Source organism: Ornithodoros turicata, unplaced genomic scaffold (assembly GCF_037126465.1).
Source record: "Ornithodoros turicata isolate Travis unplaced genomic scaffold, ASM3712646v1 ctg00000946.1, whole genome shotgun sequence".
NCBI lineage: Eukaryota > Metazoa > Arthropoda > Arachnida > Ixodida > Argasidae > Ornithodoros > Ornithodoros turicata.
In genome coordinates this window covers 282,283-304,410 of record NW_026999422.1, presented here as the reverse complement: position 1 = coordinate 304,410, position 22,128 = coordinate 282,283, and the positions used below count along the sequence as shown (strand labels likewise).

At 46.2% G+C, this 22,128-nt stretch overlaps 1 protein-coding gene and 1 long non-coding RNA gene across 5 annotated transcripts in view; one reads left to right on the top strand and one right to left on the bottom strand.

Annotated features, from left to right (window-relative positions):
* Nucleotides 1-14,016, top strand: part of LOC135375822 (RYamide neuropeptides-like) — a 131,026-nt gene extending 117,010 nt beyond the window's left edge. For both annotated transcript variants that reach the window (XM_064608470.1, XM_064608469.1), the window contains exons 2-4: nt 3,035-3,176; nt 10,087-10,177; nt 13,656-14,016. In XM_064608470.1, coding sequence (XP_064464540.1) covers nt 3,038-3,176; nt 10,087-10,177; nt 13,656-13,695 — 270 coding nt within the window. In that variant the 5' untranslated portion in view covers nt 3,035-3,037 and the 3' untranslated portion in view covers nt 13,696-14,016. The remainder of the gene's footprint in view (nt 1-3,034; nt 3,177-10,086; nt 10,178-13,655) is intronic.
* Nucleotides 14,017-18,818: 4,802 nt separating this feature from the next.
* On the bottom strand, nt 18,819-20,073 carry LOC135375803 (uncharacterized). 3 transcript variants are annotated; one of them, XR_010417397.1, is made up of 4 exons: nt 20,018-20,073; nt 19,855-19,939; nt 19,003-19,087; nt 18,819-18,942 (listed from the first exon to the last, which is right to left on the bottom strand). It is a non-coding gene; the product is annotated as an uncharacterized LOC135375803 (long non-coding RNA). The 3 variants fall into 3 exon arrangements; XR_010417396.1 differs by having other exon boundaries at nt 19,003-19,939; XR_010417395.1 differs by having other exon boundaries at nt 18,819-19,939.
* Nucleotides 20,074-22,128: the final 2,055 nt, after the last annotated feature.

Sequence of the window (22,128 nt, the reverse complement as noted above, 5' to 3'; positions counted from 1 at the left end):
ATGATTGTAATACCATGGAAAGAACAGCTTGCGAATTCGAATGTGAAACAACAGCACACGCTCGTTTGATTCTGGGAACCTATCTCCGAAGCTGTTTTCAAAGAACAGAAGGCAAGGAAACAAAATGGAGGGGAGGGGGGGGTCGTCATAGGCATTCGAGCGGTCTGCCTACCTAGATTGGCGGCACGAATTGCTCGGGGGAGGGATAAAAGGGGGCTAGGGTTAGGGGGGTATAGGGGAGGCTCACACACTCTTAAAAATGAACTTCACCACATAGCACGCTCCTAGCCAACCACCATCCCGAATGACAACGTTCTCACCCCTGATTTGTTGAAAACGGGAGGAGGAGCCTATTTTGTGCCATTATGCACGGCACAAAATAGGCTCCTCGCGGCCTCCTGCGTTTTCTTCAAGCAACGGGCCCAGCGGAGAGACCACTCTAGTGCACCTCTCACCTGCAGTTTGCTCCCGCCCCTTCAGTACCGGTCATCCTGCCTCTACATCACTTTGAAGTCCTCAACTCCCCTTTCTCCCACTTTCTTTTCCTTTTTTTTGGCTATAGTCGTGACGATGCCCACTTGAGTGCGGCCAACAACGGCAAGCTACCTCGACCCCCCCCCCCCCCCTCATTTTTAAGAGCGCACGTCTGGTTCTACAGTTTCCTGCCCTAAAGCCGACCGTGATGGTCCACTTGCCTTCAGAAAGTTCATCAGGACTTTCTGTGCGGATTGGCGGCGCTGGTGGTTTGCCCCGCGGATGGACGATCTCCTCAATCTGGAGCTCTGATGTTCCGGGGTGCTGCACTGCTTTCTGGAGTTCCCGTCTGGCGTCGGATGTAGCCGGACAGACCATTTTATAATGTGTTCCTCCGTTTCTGATTCACCGCATTGGCCACAATTTTGTACCAACAAACAATTTTTTTCCAATTCAATTGAACTTTATTGCAATGCGAGTGTAAGACTTACATAGGACGAGGGCGCATCCGCCTGATTCAGTGCAGCAACAGCAAGCAATATATAGTATTTGTGATAATCAATCCTAACCGTGAAGAATACTACAATGAAACAAGGAAACGAGATAAATATATACATCACAGAAAATTAGATATCATCATAGACAACAACAACAACAAAAAAAAGACATCATTAACCACTAAACATAAACATTTCAAGATCAATTCCCTTCTTTAAATAATAATTCAACCGCTTTGCGATGTTATGGGGTATAGCGACTGATCTCCGCATATTGTTCGCGTCCTTGGGACCTTCCAATATAGAGCCTGACCTGTTTTACTAGCTATATGATGTTGTAGATTACATATTGGCAAGATTAACGTATGGTGTAACGTATGGTTAACGTATAAATGGTAGCCGAATTCAGTAGCTTCCGGTATATTATGCGTGACGGCGCGTGGGTGGAACGGCGGAAGACCTCTGACGTCACAACGTCCCAACGGCCAGGAACTTGACTGTCCACTATAGGGCATTATTTACCGAGGAGTAGCAAGCCGTGCTTTCTCGCTGGCTTTTCCTGAAAAATAAAGAGATCCCCCTCCTCCCTTACCCCCGGGGTAGCACTTGACGCATGTGTTGCTGATTCCATGTTATTGCCACGCCAACTCTTTCACTGTGCGCACTTCGGCGTTTCGCTCCCCTGTTTTTACTTCAAACGTGGAATTAGCATTTTCCGTGTTGACGGTTGCCAACAGAAAAGAGCGCTAAAAGCAGCCGGAGGTCGCTATCTTAAAAGGCGCGCCACTGTGTATTACAATTTTACAACAAGCTGAGCAAACTCGAACTGAGAGCGTGTGAAGTTTGGCATTCTTCAGTGTCGTAATGACATGTAAAACAGGGAGCTGTTTGTGCGAAGGAGCTGATCATTCCTTTCATGAGCATATCGTTTCGCAACCGTTTCTTTTACTTCGAGTTTCGGACAACTAGTCAGCTATGAAACTTGACGCCCGAAAGACTCCAAATTCTCAAGAATTCATATAGGCCCAACAACACCCTCCGAATTTAGTAATAAAATAAAATAAAGTAAAATAAGATAAACTCATAAAGCACGGAATCTTACGTATAACTGGCAATATAGATATCTTTGTGTTTCAAATGACCCCCGATCATTTCGGCAAACAACTTATATAATACAATATAAAATATATACATTATAATTATACAATATAAAACATCATAATATATCATATAAAGTCAAATAAAGTTTTCCTTGCGTTCATCAAGAGGACTTAGCCTCTGCAAGGTTTAGGTTGAGCCCTGCAGTGTGTCGAAGGAGTCGATCGCAAAAGAAATAATGTTCCATCTACTCCGACTTTATATCTGATCTTTACTCGATTGCCCATTATAGTTATCCGAATCTTTAGTTAAGTTCCCGCAAAATGGACATCGAACTGCTCTAAGGCGTATGAATACGTTCCTTGTGGGACTCCCTTGACTGCTCCTTGTCTGTTCTGATTAACGGATTAATTGATTAATAACACGTGAAGGCAGGGACAGAGGGACAAATTTACACGCGGCTTTCAGCGAACATCAACGACACGCGTGAGAATACGGATTTGTGGTATGACGCACAAAACCGTGCATGCTGACCTTAGCGATTACTATGATTGTTCCGGTAGACGAGCTGGATTCACTGCAAGTGATTCTGACAGCGCCGACGAATGTGATCCGCTCCAGGATCTCCCTCATTCGTGTATGCGCCGACGATGGTCGAGAAATAATGTGAAGACTACAAATTACCCTGCCGGGTATGGACGCAGTGAGCTTATATATGCACGATGGAGGCCGTAATGCCACGTGGCATATGAGGTGCTACTCAATTCAAATTATAACTCAGTGTGACTCTGGGCATATACAGGCCGGCTCAGTCGGTATAAAGTTACCGAACTGATCTGTGCCTTGTCGTCTGCTTTCCCTTCATCATCGCACATATGCTTCATCTTTGAGTATAGCTTTGACTTTGCCGTATACATTGCGTTCTTGCGGTTATGCGTATTATAACGTCGTCTTCTCTCCCGTAGGACATGCAGCATTCTCGAGTCTGGGGCCTGCTCCTGGTGGCCATGGTGCTACTCAGCTTGACGACGGCCACAGTCAAAGGAACGCCACAGTTCGTACCCAATGGTAGATACGGACGCAGGAGCATCGTGCCCCCTCTTGCAGGTAACGGTGCCATTCGCTGTTGTCTCATCTCTGTGTAGTTTTTAATTAACGTGTGTCTCATAGAATACGGCACACACACACACACACACACACACACACACACACACACAGAGAGACATACGTTGGATGGATGGTGATGAGGTGCACGTTTCACCGCCGCTGTGGCGGTATACACTGCCCTGTATTGCTCATTGGGAACGGATGAGGGGATGATGATGATGATGATGAGAGGAGGACTTTTAGAGATCCGTCGCCAGACCGGTGGAGCGCAAGAACTTCACAAGAACACGAAAGCCTTGCATCTGCACTCTTAAAAATGAACTTCACCGCATAGCACGCTCCTATATAGCCAACCATAATCCCGAGTGACATCGTTCTTTCCCACGGTTTCTCGAAAACGGGGGCGTGCGCCATTTTTTGTGGCATTACGCGGTTCATAATTGCCACAAAAATGGCGTACGCCCCCCTGTTTTCAGCAAATCATGGGAAAGTACGAGGCCGCTCGGGATTATGGTTGGCTATAGGGTTTATTCACTGACGTCACCTCGCCGCCATACTAGGTAACTCGAAGTTGTTATGTTCCCGCCTTTGTTCGCTGCCATATGCTTTTGTTGTATTGCCAACTGTAGGATGGGACAAACGAAAGCTTGCCCACATCATATGCTTGCCATATGCTTTTATATATGTATTGGCATCATCGTGGAAGACCAGCCATATTGGCTGGCTCCCTTTAACGCAACAAACGCACTAGTCTACAACCATCGCAATGCCAACACCCAAAGACAAGCTCACGGCAGGTCTGGGATTGATGTACGTGCTAGATGCCACCTCGCAACAAACCAAAACTCACGGAGAGTTGCTCGTGGGACAGCAGCACGAAGGATATTAGAAGCGGATGACATACCTACCATGGCCATATGCTTTTTGGATGACTATTACCGTCGGAAACATGGAAATTACTTGGATATGCTACCAAATCACACTGCACAATAACTTTGAAACACCAAATATACGGTGAGTGCGATGTGAGTAGCGGCTTGGGTGGGAACTACAATAAGGCGGCCGAATGCAGCACATGTGCGTGCCAGCGACAGTGGCGGTCTCCCGCGGATGACGTCATGTGAATAAACCCTATAGGAGCGTGCTATGCGGTGAAGCTCTGTTTTCAGAGTGTGGTGGGCAGCGTTCGGCCACGATCCAAGAATATTCGCGAGGTTGAACGGCCGTTTGTCAATACGTGTACGAGAATACGAGGGATTATCTCCTCTTACGCTGTTTTTATAGGCATCCTTCATTAAAGGGGTACTAGAATACGAAAACAACTTGCTCTTACATGAAAGTCCTTGTTTCAATTAGTGTAATACAAGCAAAAGTAGTTCACACCGCGCTACCGTTTAGAAGAAAAACGCCATGAAAACAGCGCCGTCTTTTGCGGCATCCAATCAGACAGCAGGTGAAGCGCGCGCACACCAATCGCGCGCGTGTGAATTTGGAACGAGTCTGATCGTAGTGTTCCGTACATGCGAGGCATGATGCACCCTGTTGCATTTTTCAATACCCATTCACTGAATTGTAGCCCGCAACAGTTCTCGCGAATGTTCCGCTGACAACGTTTATCTTCGCGTCCTTCGGACAGCGACGCCAGTCCGCTTTGCAACGCGCACTACGTTCTTAACCGGGACTGCTCCATGGCGTGGCTCGCGCGTGCACGCGCATCTTCGACTAAAAACACCCATGCACGAGCCGAAACGGTCGTTTACTGCTTAGCGCCGAAGCAAGAAAGAGTCCGGTATAATTCTGATTGTAGCTTCGAAACGGAATCAAAGTTTTGAATTATGATACAAAGTACGAAATTAACACAGCGTGTAACGTTATTTGAAGTGAACTTGCTTTTGCATTTTAGTGCCCCTTTAACAGACGAGGACCGCCCTTGTCACAAGGGCTGGTATCCTTTAGTTTCTCCGAAAGTAAGAGTTTCTTCAGCGTTTTTTTTTTTTGTTGTTGTTGTTTCGAAGCATTTTTGGAAAAAAAAAAGCTTCAAGGACCAACAATTGATTGCCGAAATTATTAACATGTTTGGCTTTTCATTGTCCAGCACGTCCTGATGTCAGCTTTATATGTTATTTAAGTGATAGGGTAAAAATGTCGAAGTCGAAGACAGTTCAGCGATCGCCGTAGCAGTATCTAGAGGAATCTTTCGAATTTTACCATACTACTTCAACAGGTTCCCGGACCCCTTGATCATTGACGTAGGTTTCCGACAGGTTCCTGACAACAGGTTCCCGAATCCCTTGACGTAGCACTTAACCTCCCCAGCATGGAGAAGTTGAATGTTCACCTCAAGGCAGAAATATCGACGGTCGTAATCCTGGGATCGAAAATGTGAAAGACCTCTTAGTGAAAGGATTTTATTATGAAAAAGCCGATTATGCAACGTTCCATTTCCTTCTGGCAATGTGTGTGGTGCAAAACGACTGATAAAGCTTTCTGGCGTCATACTAAAGTTCATTCAACTCACACTGAAAACGGACAGTATGTTATACAGTCGTGAGGGGGCGTTATTCTCCCTTCGACACATAAAAGAACGCACAATAATTAAAAAAAACAATATATGTGCAACACAACGTGCGATCGAATCTATAAAAATCATTTTGAAAGCCAACCGTAGCATTGTGAAATTCTAAAGCATGCGACACTCTAAAAAACGTGTAGTAATAGGCGCATACAATGTTGTGGTACGGTCACAGAAGCGGACGAGTGGGAATATCTGCACTGCACTGTGACGATCGTTCACTGCCAATAAAGATACCGCATTACCAGCACGGTATTACGACCCCAGATGTACCCGGGAAACTTTGCGGCATTGACGATGATTATGGCGAGCATACGTCACCGCACCATAACGTCACAACACCGTGTGATACAGTGTATGCCACCAATGACATCGCACCACCCTCAGCACCGCCACTGACCGTGGCACGGTAGTCAATCGCAGCGCTGGGAGAGTGAAATAAACATGTGGCTGTGCGAACGGTGCGATCGTCGCCGTCGTCTACTTATGGCCGAGAACCTCCCAAGCGAGTGTCACAAAGTTTATCCTACAGCCATTTCATGCAGTGTGTCGCGAGAACGTACCCATCGTAATCCCCGGAGACTTTAACGTCGACATCAGTGGCCGAAGGAACGAGTGGTTTCGCAGCTTGCTCGCTTGCCAGCTGGGCCTGTGTGTCTTGTCGGGCTTGAACGTACCCACGGTACACGCGTTGACCTAGACCTTGCCAAGAACATTCCCACGGAGTCGGAGTGCCTCGCCTTGCCGATCATGCTTTACTTGTCATAAATAAATAAAGTAATTGTGTGAAAACATGAATTGCGCCCGATTGCACGATGGTGATCCAACTATCGCGGCCATGTTTTCATGCATTGGGGGCAAAGAGCCGTGTCTTTTTTCTTGCTGATCGTTTAGGATTTGTATCGTTAGAATCGTTATTATAGAATAGTTTAAATTTGCCTATATATACGTTTAAATTTAAATTTGTTTAATTTAAATTTTAAAATTTTAATTTGCCTATATATACGTTTAAATTTAAATTTGTTTAATTTAAATTTTAAAATTTAAATTTGCCTATATAGATTTAAATTTAATTTTAAAATTTTCGTTTAAATTTGCCTATATATACGTACAAGTACAAAATAAATGAGATGCTGAAAATAGAAGTAGGTGTCAAGTGACGTCACAATCACAAGTGAGGTGATCGAAGCTCTGAAATGTTCTTGGGTCACGTCCGGGAGGTGAGGACGCCGTCCTTGGGGTCGGAATAGATGTCTTGTCCAAGTAATTTTAGGGGAGGGGGATATGTTTATTGGGAGGAAAGGTCAAGGGGTGGGGCATTGACAGCGGCCCAGCTACAAAGGAAAAAAAAATAGCTGTGCTGAACTAATTTTTAAAGAAGTTTTTAGCTGTTAATCGTGATTTCGAAAAAAATATATATAAACGAGAAGAAACAGCAGTATCTAAGTGCTCAAATTTCTTATCCTTTGCGGTACACCTGGATCTTCTTTAATGGCCGATTGGAATTTGTAGATTAAATGATTACGTTGCCGTCGACACGAAAAACGGCGATCGAAACCAAAGTTTGATTGCAGAATGAAAGTCGATACGTACTCCGTTTAATGAATGGCTTATGTTTCTTAGTCACGTCGGACCGGTGGTTATCACACCTAACCTTGAACGATGTTTTTTTTTTGTTTTGTTTTTCTGACCCACACGCTGTCCTTGGCAGGCGTTACACAGGATGAGACCCATACCATGGCGCGACTAATTACGTATAGATTTCTCTAATTTTCATCACTTCTTATCAGTCTGAACGAGACAACCTGCGTAACGAGACACGACTATGGGGATGTGTATTACTATTAACTTCTCCGACGTTCTCCCACGAAGCGCGTGCACATAGATACACACAGAACGTTAGAGGGCGCCCAGCAAACAAAACTCGAGCGTACCTTAGTCAACTCCCACGCGGCACTTATTGCAACACCGAGACAGATGAAACCGCATCAGTGTCAATCACCGAAAACAACACAGCCTCGTGCAGGGTACACCAAATAAAAGGCCAGTTCTCGGAGCGCTTACCCGTTTCACGAGCGCTCGGCAGGGTTGCCCGCATAGTTTGTTTCCTCGTCTCTAATTGCTCCCTGCGGGGAAGCAGCCAATAAGGCCTCCCTTTTCTTGCGTTCTTGCCTCGTAAGCAGCCTCGAGGAGCAGGATGTTGACTTGGCTTCAGAAATAAAGAGCTGCTTTTCCGTTAATTTCGTCGGATGAGAAAATAAGCACCCGCGGCACGGCCGAGTGGGGGGGGGGGGATATGTTTATTGAGAAAAAAAAAACAAGGTTAGGTTAGGAAGGGTTAGGAAAGGTTAGTCAGGCAAAGGCCGACTTGCTATTCCTTTCGTAAAGAAGAACGGGAAAGGAAAGGGGACGAAAAGATAGGAAGAAAACGAAAAAAGGAAAGAAGGCGGCAAGAAAGGAAACGAAAAAAAACGAAAGAAAGAAAGAGTGGATATATATAAGTACCCGTTGGTTGATGGTTACGTCAAGGCCGTGCACTCTTGAAAATGAACTTCACCACATAGCACGCTCCTAGCCAACCATCACCCCGAATGACAACGCTCTCGCCCTAGATTTGTTGAAAACGGGAGGAGGAGCCTATTTTGCGCCGTGCATAATGGGCACAAAGTAGGCTCCTCCTCCCGTTTCAAACAAATCAGGGGCGAGAACGTTGTCATTCGTGATGATGGTTGGCTAGGATCGTGCTATGTGGTGAAGTTCATTTCTAAGAGTGTGCTGTAGACTGTAAGGTGGTTGGTTGGAGTCCTACCACCGGCTGGGTCTTGAGTTTTTTCCCTGTGTCTTCCGGGAGACTTTCTAGACGGATGAAAGGCACAGTTCCTCGCGAAGTCGGCCCCGGACACGCACTGTCTTCCCCTTCTTCCTCTTATCCTCTCTCCATCCTGTGTACACCTGTACGCCGCTTAACTCTGTCAATGTAGCACTTTTACCGTTCTTGGAATGAGCTTGGAATGAGCTGCAGCTTTACAAGGTTCTACTGCCTTCAACTGATCAAGATCCGTTTAAGCATCTAATGCATTACTAATATGATAATATATATATTTTACAAAATCAGTGTATATACTCGGACAACGGCGCTGGATACCCAAGCGCCTTGGGGTCCCAAAGGAATAAGATGTCGCCACTGAGCACGCGCAGAAACAGTATTTTGCATCATGTACAGCTTCAAAACTTCATATTTCTTGCGTACTTTGGGGTACCTTTAAACTTAGGTACCTTGGGTTAACTGGGTACCTTGCTCTAAAACCGCCTAATTTATTTTCGCTTTTACTTTCCATAACGGCATACAAGAACAGGGAAGCAGCAGAGTGTTCCCATGAAACTGTCACACACTATAAGTTGGGTATTAGGGGAACGTGAGGCACAGTGAAGCATAGGGCAGAGTGTTATATTGTCGACATCTGCCTCATTCGGGAACCTAAATAGAAAAGCGAAAATAGAAAAGCGCATCTCAATAGCTGTGTAATGGGGCACGGTGTTACGGGAGCACACGGGCCACAGTGAAGCAGTGTACTGCAGGGTGGTGAATAGTACGGCTTCTACATATCTACAAGAAGTCGGGTTCCCGACAGGAGAGAATGCCGTGGGGGAATACGAAGTTAGTTTTCTGAGGCAGAGCAAGAAAAGACCGAATTCGTTTGTCGATCCGGACGTTCCTAATATGGCATTGTTAAATTGGAACGATATTGTTGACGTCTTGCCTACCCCACAGTGCGCTCCCGCCAGCCGACGCCCCGAGCTCTGGTACACGTTCGAAGTTGTCTTTGCGTCAATTAATTGCTTGTATGCTCTTGGTATCATACTCCCCCACTGGTTGTGGACACTCTGCCCGAGCCTGAGGCACACGGTTACAAGAGTTAGCTGACTATATTTTCGCTATTTGTCGGAGTACCTCTCCAAATATCCTCCATGATAGTCAACCCTGAGCGATGGGCCAAGACACAGTTTATACACCACTATGCTATGCATACGCCATTCGGTCTATATGCCCTTAAGATTATAACGTTTATTTTGTATAACCCGTATAAAACAAGATTTGTTCTATAGCCAGTGGAGTTCAAAATGCAAAGCTTGCTTTCCTGTACAAAAATACAAAAATTCGACAAACTCTTTCGTCTCATTGTTCCTCACATTCTCTTACATACTACGACGAGTTGACGAAATTTCGTGCCTAAACGAGCGATTACCGTTTTTCACGAGCTGCGCACATGACACCTCCACGAAAAAAAAAAAAAGAAAAACGATGTGAAATGACGATGTTTTCTTGATCTTTCGCAGGTGTAACCAGCGACATGAACGTCAAATTTTTCGGCGACTCCAGCATCACTTGCAGTTACACCGGCTTCGCGGATATTTACAGGTGTTCCAGGTAAATCATTTACGTTGCTCAGTATATGCATCGAATGAAGATCGCAGATATACATAGAAGCTGTAAGGAGAGATGCTAGGAAAAAACAAACTGGAAGAGAGATAATTAGGGATAGGAAAGAGTTTGTAGTGAAGCCCTCTTCCAGCGTTCGGAACGCAGGAATGCCCTATAGACCCGCCATTTTTTGTAACTATCCTCAGCGGAAAAATCACTATCTTGTCCTGCTCATACGTCGCAGGAGACATTATTTTGAGGTCATGTGACTTTACTTCCGTTTTAGCGCTTGCCGACGTATATCCGTCTGCATAAACCCAAGAGATTGACGTCCTTATTTTGTCGGTATGAACTGTAGGGGGCGCTTCTCACGCGACATGGTAGCTTATTCATCCGAAGCATGAGTGCACCTCGAAGCATGAGTCTTAGCGATAGTGTGCAGCCTTACGAAGCCTCATTTGAAAATCTATGCGTTCTCCTGCAAGGAGGCCAGATTAAACCAGTTAGTCGAGAACGTACTGAATGTCACACAGAAAGAGCAGTCGCGCCGTTTGCAAATGGTTTGGCCGTTGATCATGGGCGCCTTTATTTTGATCGTCACGTGTCCGACTGCAACGACCCAGGATGCAATGCGTTCGCCTGGTACGCTATATCATCTAGGGACCGATATGTGACCACTGTCATCCAAGATGCCATGATATATGTATATGGCCACAGCCGCTGCAAGACTAGGGGCTCAATCTTGATGTGCACATAGCGATCGTTATAGCTATTTTTCAAAATTTGCGCGCTCATTCCGTCACGCGCATTGGCCGTCAACCGGGAAGCACGAGCGTTTAGCAAGCGTTACGGGACAGCGAAAAGTTCAAAATCTAGCCCTAGGTCTCCGCCGCGAAAACTTGGCTAACTTCGGTAGCGCACACACACACGCGCGCACATACAGACACACCCGTACTCCCGCACGCGCACACACACACACATTGAATGATGATTAAGTAGGCGATTCACCGCCGCTGTGACGGTAAAATTACAGCAACGTTTGGCATTTTTGGGTGTCTAATGTACTCCTGTTTTCCTTGCGGACTATGTTTGCGAGCTGAGCTTGTTCGGCGAGTAGTCATCGTGTGCTTGTGTGCTTGTATAACCTGTGTGCTTGTGTGTTTGTATAACCTGTACTTGTGCTTGTGTGTGTGTCGTGCGCTTGTATAACCTGCGTCACTTGAAAGGAGCAGTGAAATTACACTCACAGCCGTATTGTCACTCCGCCCCCAGATATCCCTAGAGCTAAGTGCGCTTCAAGGGTACCTCCCTTATTGTTTCTGTCACTCAACGGTCTCTGCCGTACAATCTCACTGTCTTCTCTAACCCATCGACGTATCATGCACGCAAACGCCAATGTTGCCACAGTCGGCCGCTCTGTTTGAAGCTCACTTTGAACCACGCTACTTCGAACACTCAGTGACTGCTGGAAAGTGATCCAGCGCGCCCTTGAGTGGAGGGAACAGCAAGGAAAGACACTGTGATAAGTGCTCTTCGAGAATCAAAGAGAGGGCCACTCGAAGTTACACTAGTCTCTAGGGATCCCTGGAGACGTCCTTTCTTCTTCTTCTTCTTCTTCTTCTTCTTCTTGATTTTGGTTCCGTGTTAGCCCCGCGAAGCAACTGTGTATATGAGCGGCGTACAGACTTGGACAGATGGAGAGACGACAGCAGGAAGGAGTAGGGGACAGGGGGGGTTAGTATGCGTCCAGGGCCGACTTCAGGGGGAACCGTGCCCACATTCGTCTGGTAAAGTCTACCTTTAAAAACCCAGAAAAAACCTCAGACGCCACAGCCAGGGTTTGAACCCGCGTCACATCCCAGTCTCGGCGTAGCAGTCGATCATCCCATAACCACTACGCCATGGGAGCTGGGGGGGGGGGGGGGCGCTAGCTCTAGGAATCTCTCAGGACGGTTAACATTGCTGGTAACCCTGCTTCATTCATCGAGCAGTCTATCAGAAGCCACCATGCGGCAGTAACGAGAAGCTGCGCTTGACGATAACCATACTACACGAACCCATCGCCTGTACACTCTGCCAATGATAGGGGTCCCATTATGCCGGATGACCCTGAGGTGGAACCACTTCAGCTAAGTTCGACGATCACAGAGATCAAAATGTGCAACATAGCTTGTTGTTGTCCAGGTCCAGGCCAGTCGATTGTGCGCTGTCTCCTTATTTCCTCTTCAAACGTCCGTCGAGAGCTGTGTGTCGCTCTGCGCATTTCATGCCTGGGCACATGTTAAACTCCGTTCTGCGCTCTCCATTAGTTTATACATCGAGGATCAGAAAGAGCTCTTTCATATTTACGACTCTGTGGATGTTTCGTGCCCCATGGTACCCCCTTTGAGAAACAAAAAGCGACTTATGAAGAGAAACGGGTTATGACACCTTGATAAATGTCGTTCATTACGTCGTGCACGAATTCCGCTGCAGGCCAGAGTATTGAGGAAAAATAGTTGGTCTTCCATATACTTGTCGTAGTTGGCGATTCATAAACCCTCAACAAGCTGAGCCATTGAGCTCTGAGATCGGGGAGCGACTGCCTGCGCTACAACTATTGGTTCTCACGAGCACGTGATCCCTCCCGTGACCCCTCACTGGCGGAGGTGCTCGCTATGATGCCACCATTCGACGAGCTTCGGTACTCGCATTCTTGCCAGCTCGCGTGGCTCAGTGGTAGGCGTGCTGGCCATGTCACGTCGAGGCTGGGAGGTACACGGGTTCGAATCCCGGTGCCGCATGTGCTTTCTGAGGTTTTTACTGGGTTTTCTTCAGACACTTTCAGACATTTGTCGGCACAGTTCCCTTAGAAGTCGGCCCAGGACGCACATTCCCCCAGGGCGTTAGTCGTGACGTTGCCCACATCTGTGAGGCCGATAACGGCGAGCCCTTTCACCATCAGCATCACCATCAGCATCACCACTCGCACTCTCCCGTTGGACATTTTTTCACGCTATGCCTATTACTCCCTTTGCTACAACACTTAGAATGTAGGTTCGCGTTCATGCCAATAGTCGTGTTTAATATTTGTCAAGCATAAATTGGGAAAGAGTACCGCCACCCCTTTAAAGCAATACGAAGCTTCTTATTCTTCCACTTTCATTATCTTTAGACGTTCGAATAATACGAGTATTTTTGGAAATACCCTACTCTTTGCCTCGTCGTATACAGGGGCGGGTTTAAGGGTCTGTCATGGGGGGGGGGGGGCGGTCTTAAGGAAATTTCGTGCTTTGCGGCGCAGCATCGTCCAGGAGATAGGGTTTTTACATAGGGAACACGACCGTATGGGGGGCGGTCGCCCCCCCCCCAGCTTAAATCTGCCCCTGGTCGTATATGAGGTCATTAACCTCGAGGACATTGCCGGTTTGGTGGTCTAGGAGTTTGGTCTGGAAAAGCTACAGCAATGAAGTAACTCATATTTTCCGGTTATGTTACTTTACAGGAGATCTTCCGATGACTACAAAGACTCCTCCCTCGAATGAGACGCCACCGTCGGGACTGCCAGCATTCCCACAGCCAAAGTCCGAGCCAAGACGGACCAGAGAAGATGAGACAGCGCAAGATTAGCCTTTCTTTGTAACAACTTTCTCCTCCGGGCATTTTTTTCACGGCGGACTGAAAGAAACATGTCACGAGATCGACGCCCTCCAGGGAGCTCGTGAAGCACCTTGTGTTTTCTTTATTGGTGATTTTTTTTTTCTAATGTCCCGTGAACAACAGTAGTGAGCAAAGCATTGTTTTTTTGGCTGTACGGCGTTTCAATCAACGTCCCACAGGGGAAATAAAAAGTAGTAGCTGTTTCAGATCCGTGTCTCTTGGAGTAGTGCAGCCACGACCTACATTAGATTATATCGACCATGTCATAATCAGCAACCCCTATGAGGAGCCCGTCCGCACGGTCCGCTAGGGGCGCTACTCATCGGCACGCGAGATCTCCATCACGATTGGACGATGGAAATTTGAATTCTGAACGCGCAGAAGCGCATGTACGACTACCGTAGCAGACGACAGCGATAGCTCCCTATGAAAACGCGTAGAATGATGATGATAATCAACCTCAGAATGAAACATCTGTGGAATATCCACCGCTTGTACAGAAATACTAAGGTAAGCTGAAGTACAAAGTATTGTAGAAGCTGAGGAAGCAATAATTGGGACGATGAGTAGCGCCACCGCTACCTTCCAAAAATACGGCGCTGGGAAGGGGCGCCTATGTCATGGTCGTTATAATCTAGTAGGTCGTGTGTGCATCACGGTACAGAGCCTTTGTCATACTTGCCAAAATACGTCGTAGACTAAGACTTTGTGACAATAAATGTCGGTGCCACTGCATGAGGTTTGTTATTTTGTACCGGCACTGTGGACATAAAACGTATATGGCCCCAAACAAACAAAAGACGACGACGCGGTGTAATGCAACTGATGAAAAGTATTTTATTTTCCTGCGCCACGTGCATGAGTCGCATATTCCTCGATGATTTTCGATTGAGACAACACATACATGCCCCATAGCCTCGCTGCACGGAAATGCATCATCGACTCGAAGACAGAACGCGCAGTGTCTCCAGACATACCCGTATTCGCTTCAAGGCAATTGGCGGGAAGTGCAGAAGAAGCAAAATTTAAGAGAAAGTGCTCCTTTTGAAGGCTATTTTAGGAATATCGCTATTTTGGTGCAAATAAAACCTGATGAAAGAAGCACAGTTAAAAGGCAAGCAAGCTGATGTAACGATGTTGATAGCATGATTTCCTTGAGAACGAGGCGGGTGTTCTGTGTTTCTGTCCCTAACACCGCCTCCCAAGCTCAAGGAAATTATATCATCAAAATAAAGCCTGTCATGATGGCCTATCTTGCACCAAGGTTTAAAAAGAACGAAACGCTCTATGCGCATGAAACTGTCAGCGGAATGTTGTTAGTGGTCGTGTGGATAGGATATTTTATTGAGCCTAATTAACTAATTAGATTTATTTTTATTTATTCAATGGCCATGGCAAAAGGCACGTTGCGCCTACAAATAAAAGATAAGACTAATTAGCTAAATATTAAAATATTGATTTCAGGAGCGAGGTTTCAATTCGCCAATTGAGAAAAAGATGACCACGCATGCGCCGAACGGTGGCGGGTCTTAACGGGAATATGCCGAAGCAAATTGGTTAGTACGTGAAGCAGAAGCTATCATTCGAAGTAGAGGCAGGAGCGCGCGTCCTTGTGAGCGCCGCGGCTAGCACCCCACGCACGCGCTGCGGCGTCTGCTCTTCAGAGAGGCGCCGCCACGCGGACGAATGAAACAGGAATGGAGTAGGCCAGTTATGTAACTCTATAGGCCGAATATGCGAATAGGTAAGCACCCAACATTTCCCTTCACATGTGAGCAGTAAAAATTTAACCAGTCAGAAACATGAGAAGTGGAGAAGGAGGCGTACACAGAACGGTGCCTGTTTGATTGGTCGTGGTTTGAAAAGTAAATGTGGTTCTGCTTACTGGTAGTGCAATTGCGTGGTGACACATTGCCTTTGTGTTGTGGATAATCTAGTACACTGGTGTGAGCTCGGACAGAACAAGCCTGGCAGACTTATTTTCGATATGCTTCAGTACGGTTTCAGATCGATTCACGCTGCGAACGCAGTGTGCAGGCAAGTACTGTCGTCTATGTAAAATGCTGTCCATCTTCTTTGGCTGTCTTATTAGGCTACGCTGTGCGTGTGAAAATAAGATATTTTGGGAACAGAAAGTAGCATGACTACATCGCTTCATCAGCGTGGATGCTATTTGTAAGTGTTCATCCATTTCTCCTTTCTCTCGCTAAAGGGAGTACCTGACCACTAAAAATGTCAATGCAGACAACAGCAGTAAGCTATTAGTCACGCATTTCCTGATAAAATCAGTTTTATGGGATATATACGAGGGTCTTCAAGCCAAACCGGGACTTTTCATTTTTCGCAAAAGTATAAAATGAACTTACAGGCGAGAAATTAGTTTTATTTTTCAACGTAATCTCCAGCTGCACTAATGCACTTGTCCCAGCATTTCACGAGGGCTTGGATGCCAGCAGCGTAGAAATCCTTACCGGCGCGTAGCAGCCATGATCGGACCGCATCCTTGACCTCGTTGTCGCAGCTGAAGTGGTGGCCCCCAAGGAACGCCTTCAGTGGCCCGAAGAGATGGAACTCGCTGAGGGCGAGGTCTGGACCGTAAGGCGTGAGACACCGTAGAGGAACAAAAGCCCGAGTCCGGCTGCTCCTATAAGAGGGCTGTTTATTGTACGAGTACCCTTGTCCAAGTACGAGTACCTTGGTACAAGTGCGGACTGCCCTTAAAGAAAGCCAGCCAGGAAAGATAAACAAGGCAGGGAATATGGAAGCAAAAGCATTGAACTCGCCTTGCGAAGAAGTGGTGTCAAGATGTGTCAACCGGCTGGGCTCGAATGCCAGATACCTCACACATGTAGCTGCTCATCACACCAGAAATGCCTCGATAACGCTGCTTTGTGTCGCTTATGCAAAGCGTAAAGTCCTATAAGAGGTCAAATACTGCCAAGGTAAGGCCTTCTGCATGGTCATCTACCGGGTGTCTCAGTTAAATCTCCGGGCTAAATAATTCGCGAACGGGTTACAACAATCGAAGAACTTTCTGTGAATGAGTGGGAGGCGCTCATTATTTAAATAAAAATTCAAATGAGTTTCTTGAAAAACGTAACTGCTAAAGCACGGCGCCGTCGGCGTTAAAATGGGCTCTACCCCGTTTGAGACCTTCAATGGACACCTTTTAGAGGAAAATCTGCCGCCGAAGCGGGTCATTTGTTGCAGTAATTAGTTGGTTTCGGTTTACATATTTTTGTCGCGACCGGTCGCGGTGAAGGGCGAAAGAACGCTGTTCCACTCCCTTATCCACCATTGAATTACGTGTTCTTGAGCTTACTTCGCAACTTCGCAACGGGGAGCGCTGAAGAAAGAGTCACAGCAAAGCCACTGGATCGGGGAAAGTACCGCCATCCTCTGATCTTTGCCGCCGCGACCTTGGACCATTAATGGCGGCCGCAGCATGCCAACCCATGCTGCGGCCGCCATGTTTGTTCCAAGGTCGTGGCGGGAAGGGAAAGGATGGCGTGACTTTCCCCAATCCAGTGACTTTAAGTAACAGCGTCAAACAGGCTACGCCAGTCCCCACCCCGCTTATCTGACTGATATGCGCCCTTTCTCTGTTATGATACCACGGACGAAACACAGTTAATCACATAGTACCTTGATATCACACGCTTTCCATTTTTTACGTACGAGTAACCTCAAGTAATTCATTGGTGGATAACGGAATGGAAGAGCGTCCTTTTGCGCTTCACCGCGACCAGCCGTGACAAAAATTTGTATACCGAAACCAATTAATTACTCCAACAAATGACTCGCTTCGGTGGTAGATTTTTCTTTAAAAGGTGTCCACCGAAGGTCCCAAAAGGGGTAGTACTAATTTTAATAGCGACGGCGCCCTGCATTATAGAACTCATGTTTTTCACGAAGCTCATTTGAATTTTTATTTAAATAATGAGCCCCTCGCACTCGTTCACACGGTGCGCGGCTTGTAGGTGGTATCGGACAGATACTTGTAAAAAAGAAAGTTCTTCGATTTGTGCACCCGTTCGCAAATTATTTAGCCCAGGGATTTTAACTGAGACACCCCGTATAACGATGGAGCAACAGCTTCCCAGGCGCTTTTGTTATGACCTTTGAGTAGTTTTATTTTCATGTTTTAATTTTCATAATTTATTCGTCGTCCAAGGCTCGAGCAATACTTTTGTATCAGTGACATGCCTTCATACAATCCTTTGAACGCTGTTTTACTTTCATTTATTCTATTGTTTGTCTTTGTAGTCTCCTGCTTCGAAAACCATCTCACGTTGCCTTCACTAGCGTCCATCGCGAGCCCTGTTTCGTAGGTACGCTAAAATTTCGCCCCCTAATCTAAAGCATCGTAATGCCACATCGTGATAAAGGTTAACGAAGCATGAATCCATGCGTTCGAAAATAAGGAGTTTTAGCACAAAGGAAGTCGATAACGGTTCCGAACATTATAAACCGATTGCGCAATTTCCTTTGAAGTGGCTGAAATCAGCTTCAACCTTCAGTGCCGATACCTCATTTGATATCTTGCTTTATCGTAGACTGCTTATGTCCGATTGTCAGTCACCTGATGATAATATCGGTTGCACTACAAGATAAACAGGCAGTGCTTGTGCGACGGCACGGGGACCAGACTAGACTTGTAGAATAAATTAAGTAGAGTATTTAAGTTCCGTATGTTAAATACGTGACTTTTGCGAGTAACTTTGTACTCTGCAAATAATTTCAAAGGTCAGTATTTAGTAATCTAACCTAGCTTTGATGCATATGCTTTTAGTGCATACGACGAATCTACTCGTAGTCTCCAGTCCCTGCGGTTGCCCCCAGTTAAATCTAGATGACTGGCACATGCATCTTGAACGAATAGAGCCATTTCCCGAATATCTCCACCAAGGAGTCTTCAACCCAAAAGGCGTTCTCGAGGCCCTTCGTTAAGACTCCATGTTTAAGCAACGGCCTCGTTAATGATTTACACCAAGAAACAAAGCACAGATATTTTTTTTCCATCGAGAAATATTTATTTTCTAACAGTGAAAATCAAGGAAGGAAAAGTACACGAAAGGCTGCAAAGCTTCACGGCTTCAACTTCAAGGACCTGCGTGTCTGCATTCCAGCATCTGCACAAACAAAGCAATTGATTAGACGATACCGCTAGTACAGCACAGAATGAAAGATACTTAGGAGTTGGTCTACGTCATGGCCGGGCGCTGTCCTTGCAACACCAGGTTGGAAGCCTTGGGTACAGCGGGTGGTGGAAGCCCCCTGGAAGGGCAAAGGGGGCAGTCAAAATGTGTACCTGCCTCAACCAGTGAACTAGTGCATGTTTGCGTATCAGGGAATGACGAACGACAAATCCGAAACGAGAAACGAAAGTTTTATTGCAAGGGTGATCAAATACAAGACACCGTACAACAAAATGACAACGCACAAGGACAACGGGAATGACGCAGAGTCCCTGCCTCAACCGGTCAGCTAGTGCATGTTTGCGTGAAAGGGGGCAATCAGAAGAAGGACACAAGATTGAATATTTTATTAACGAAAGTACTGACGTTACAGCAAGCAAATCGGACGAGCGACGAAAAGTTTCCCCGGGCGATCCTAACGGCGCGACCGTAAGCTAGCCCTAACCACAATGGAATTGAAATCGAAGGTGGATACAGAAGTTGTCGCTTACTTTTGTCGTAACACCCATTTGGCTTACGAACTGCAGCGCGAAGTTCCTCTTCATTTGATGCACGAAAAAGCATTCCGTTCGTCAAAGCTCAACTGCGTCAGCAAATGTATGGGAACAATTGTTCTGTGACGAACGGAATGTGGGCTCAGTTAAGCCTAACTTAGAGCTACTGGAAGACAGAGGCGCGTAGCTCCTCTTGAAGCTTGCCATCTTCATCTGTCTAACTTAGCTCCAGCGAAATAACTTTACGCTTAAAGAACGTTTACGTTTCGCCGAGAACCCCTTAACTGAGTCCATGGTTGCAGATCCGAATGGGAAAGCCCAGACGTTCACTGCGAAAGGGAAGTAGACTCACCATTCGAAGGCTTCGTCAACCAGACCGTGAATGTTGAGGAACAAAGATCCGCCTTGTCGTCTTCAGCAGAAACCTTCAATGCGGCCTAAAGACACAGCAAAAGGGGGTACCGTTAAGATAAATGAAACAGATAATGGCGACATACTCACAAAGTGTTACTCACCGGTTATCTGGAAGCACGCGTGCAGCTCACAGCGCCACAACCAAGAAACACTGGTGGCGTCCAGATTGTGCGTGCTGCTTTTAAAGCAGTGGTTGTTTTACTCATGCAATGTAACTTTTTGAGTATCAATGCCGAAGTTTCATTTCAAAGCAATGGAGAATTCAAGAACAATTTTATGATTTGCTCCGGTACATTTGTTGCGGCCGTCATTTGTCTCTTATTTATTGCAACAAAATCAACTACTGCGTTACTGCTTTACTCTGCCAATATGGATGAAAGATCCTAGAGCGAAAATAGTGCAAGGAAGTGCAACCTCCAAAGGTGAGCGACATGGGACATCTCCCAGTGTTGCCAGTGGAACAACACGATTTGCAGCTATAGCTTCAAGTAATAAATGAAATCTCTCGAAAAGAAGTGGCCCGAAGTAAACCAAATGTAACCGTAATGCGCAAGGATGACAATGCAGCAGAACACGTTGTTGCACGCCGAGTGAGAGAGAGACAAAATTTTTTCGATGCTTTAATTTACTCCTTGTGCTTTCAAATCGTATTGCTCCACAGGCAACTCTGGGCAGCGACCTATGTCGTCTCCCCTTCAAGGCCACCCATCCTCACTTTCTTTTGGCTCTGGAATTTTTTATCCATGTTGGCGTACTGAACCAGTTTCGCAGTTACGCATTTGATTAAATGAATAAGCGACAAATGACAGCCGCGATAAATATGCTCGATCATGTCATAAAACAGCTCTCGAATTCTGCTTTGCTTTAAAATGAGACATCACCATTGTTACTCAGAAGTTGCATTGCGTCTTAAATCAAGCACTTCTTTAAAAGCAGCACGCACGGTCCAGACGCCTAAGTCTTTTTTCTTTGGCTGTGTAACACAGGCTTCCGTGGTTCCAGATAAGGGGTGAGTAACACTTTGCAAGGTGTCGGCATTATCTCTTTCATTTATCTTAACGGTACGCCTTTTGCTGTTCTTTAGGCAACATTGAAGATTTTTGCGAACCAAAGACTATAAGGCGGATCTTTGTTCCTCAACATTCACGGTCTGGTTGACGAAGCCTTCGAATGGTGAGTCTGTCTACCGTCTGGGATTTCCCATTCGGATCTGCAACAAGGGGCTCAGTTAAGGGATTCTCGACGAAACGTAAATGTTCTTAAAGCGTAAAGTTATTTCGCTGGAGCTAAGTTAGACAGATGAAGATGGCAAGCTTCAAGAGGAGCTACGCGCCTTTGTCTTCCAGTAGCTCTAAGTTAGGCTTAACTGAGCCCACATACCGTTCGTCACAGTACGATATTGTTCCCGTATAGTTGCTGACGCAGTTGAGCTTTGACGAACGGAATGCTTTTTCTTTTCGCGCATCAAATGAAGAGGAACTTCGCGCTGCAGTTCGTAAGCCAAATGGGTGTTACGACAAAAGTAAGCGATAACTTCTGTATCCACCTTCGATTCCAATTCCATTTGGGGTTAGGGCTAGCTTACGGTCGCGTGGTTAGACTCCTCATTCTCCAGGACCACTTTTGACTGTGCTTGTTGTAACTTCGCTGCTTTCAGTAATAAAAATGTGCACTCTTGTATTCCTTTCTCATTGCCCCTTGACGCAAACATGCACTAGCTTACTGGTTGAGGTAGGGACACTGCGCTATCTCCTTTGCGTTCTTTGTCATCTTGTTGCACGGATGTCTTGTATTTCACTATTGTTTCAATAAAATCTTGTTGTTGTTTTTTCGTTTGCGCTTTGTCTTCAATCATTCCCTGGTACGCAAACACGCACTAGCTTATCGGTTGAGGCAGGTACATTTTAACTGGCCCCTTGCCTTTCAGAAACCTGAATCACCTGCTGTCTCCAACCTCGCAGATGCAAGAACGGCTTCCAAACACCACCTGACTGAGTATAATTTGCCCTTGTCTCTTAAGCAATATTGTCTGATCCTTTGCTTGTTTGTGCAGGTACTGTTCCCTGGAATGAAGACGCGGATGGCGCCTGGTTACAGCTTCGAAGACTTTCTTCATTTCTCTTTTCGTTGTTGTCAAATAAACATTTATCCTCGGAAGGAACTGCCTCTCGTACTTTATATATTGGCATCGCGCCTTAACGCGGCCATTACT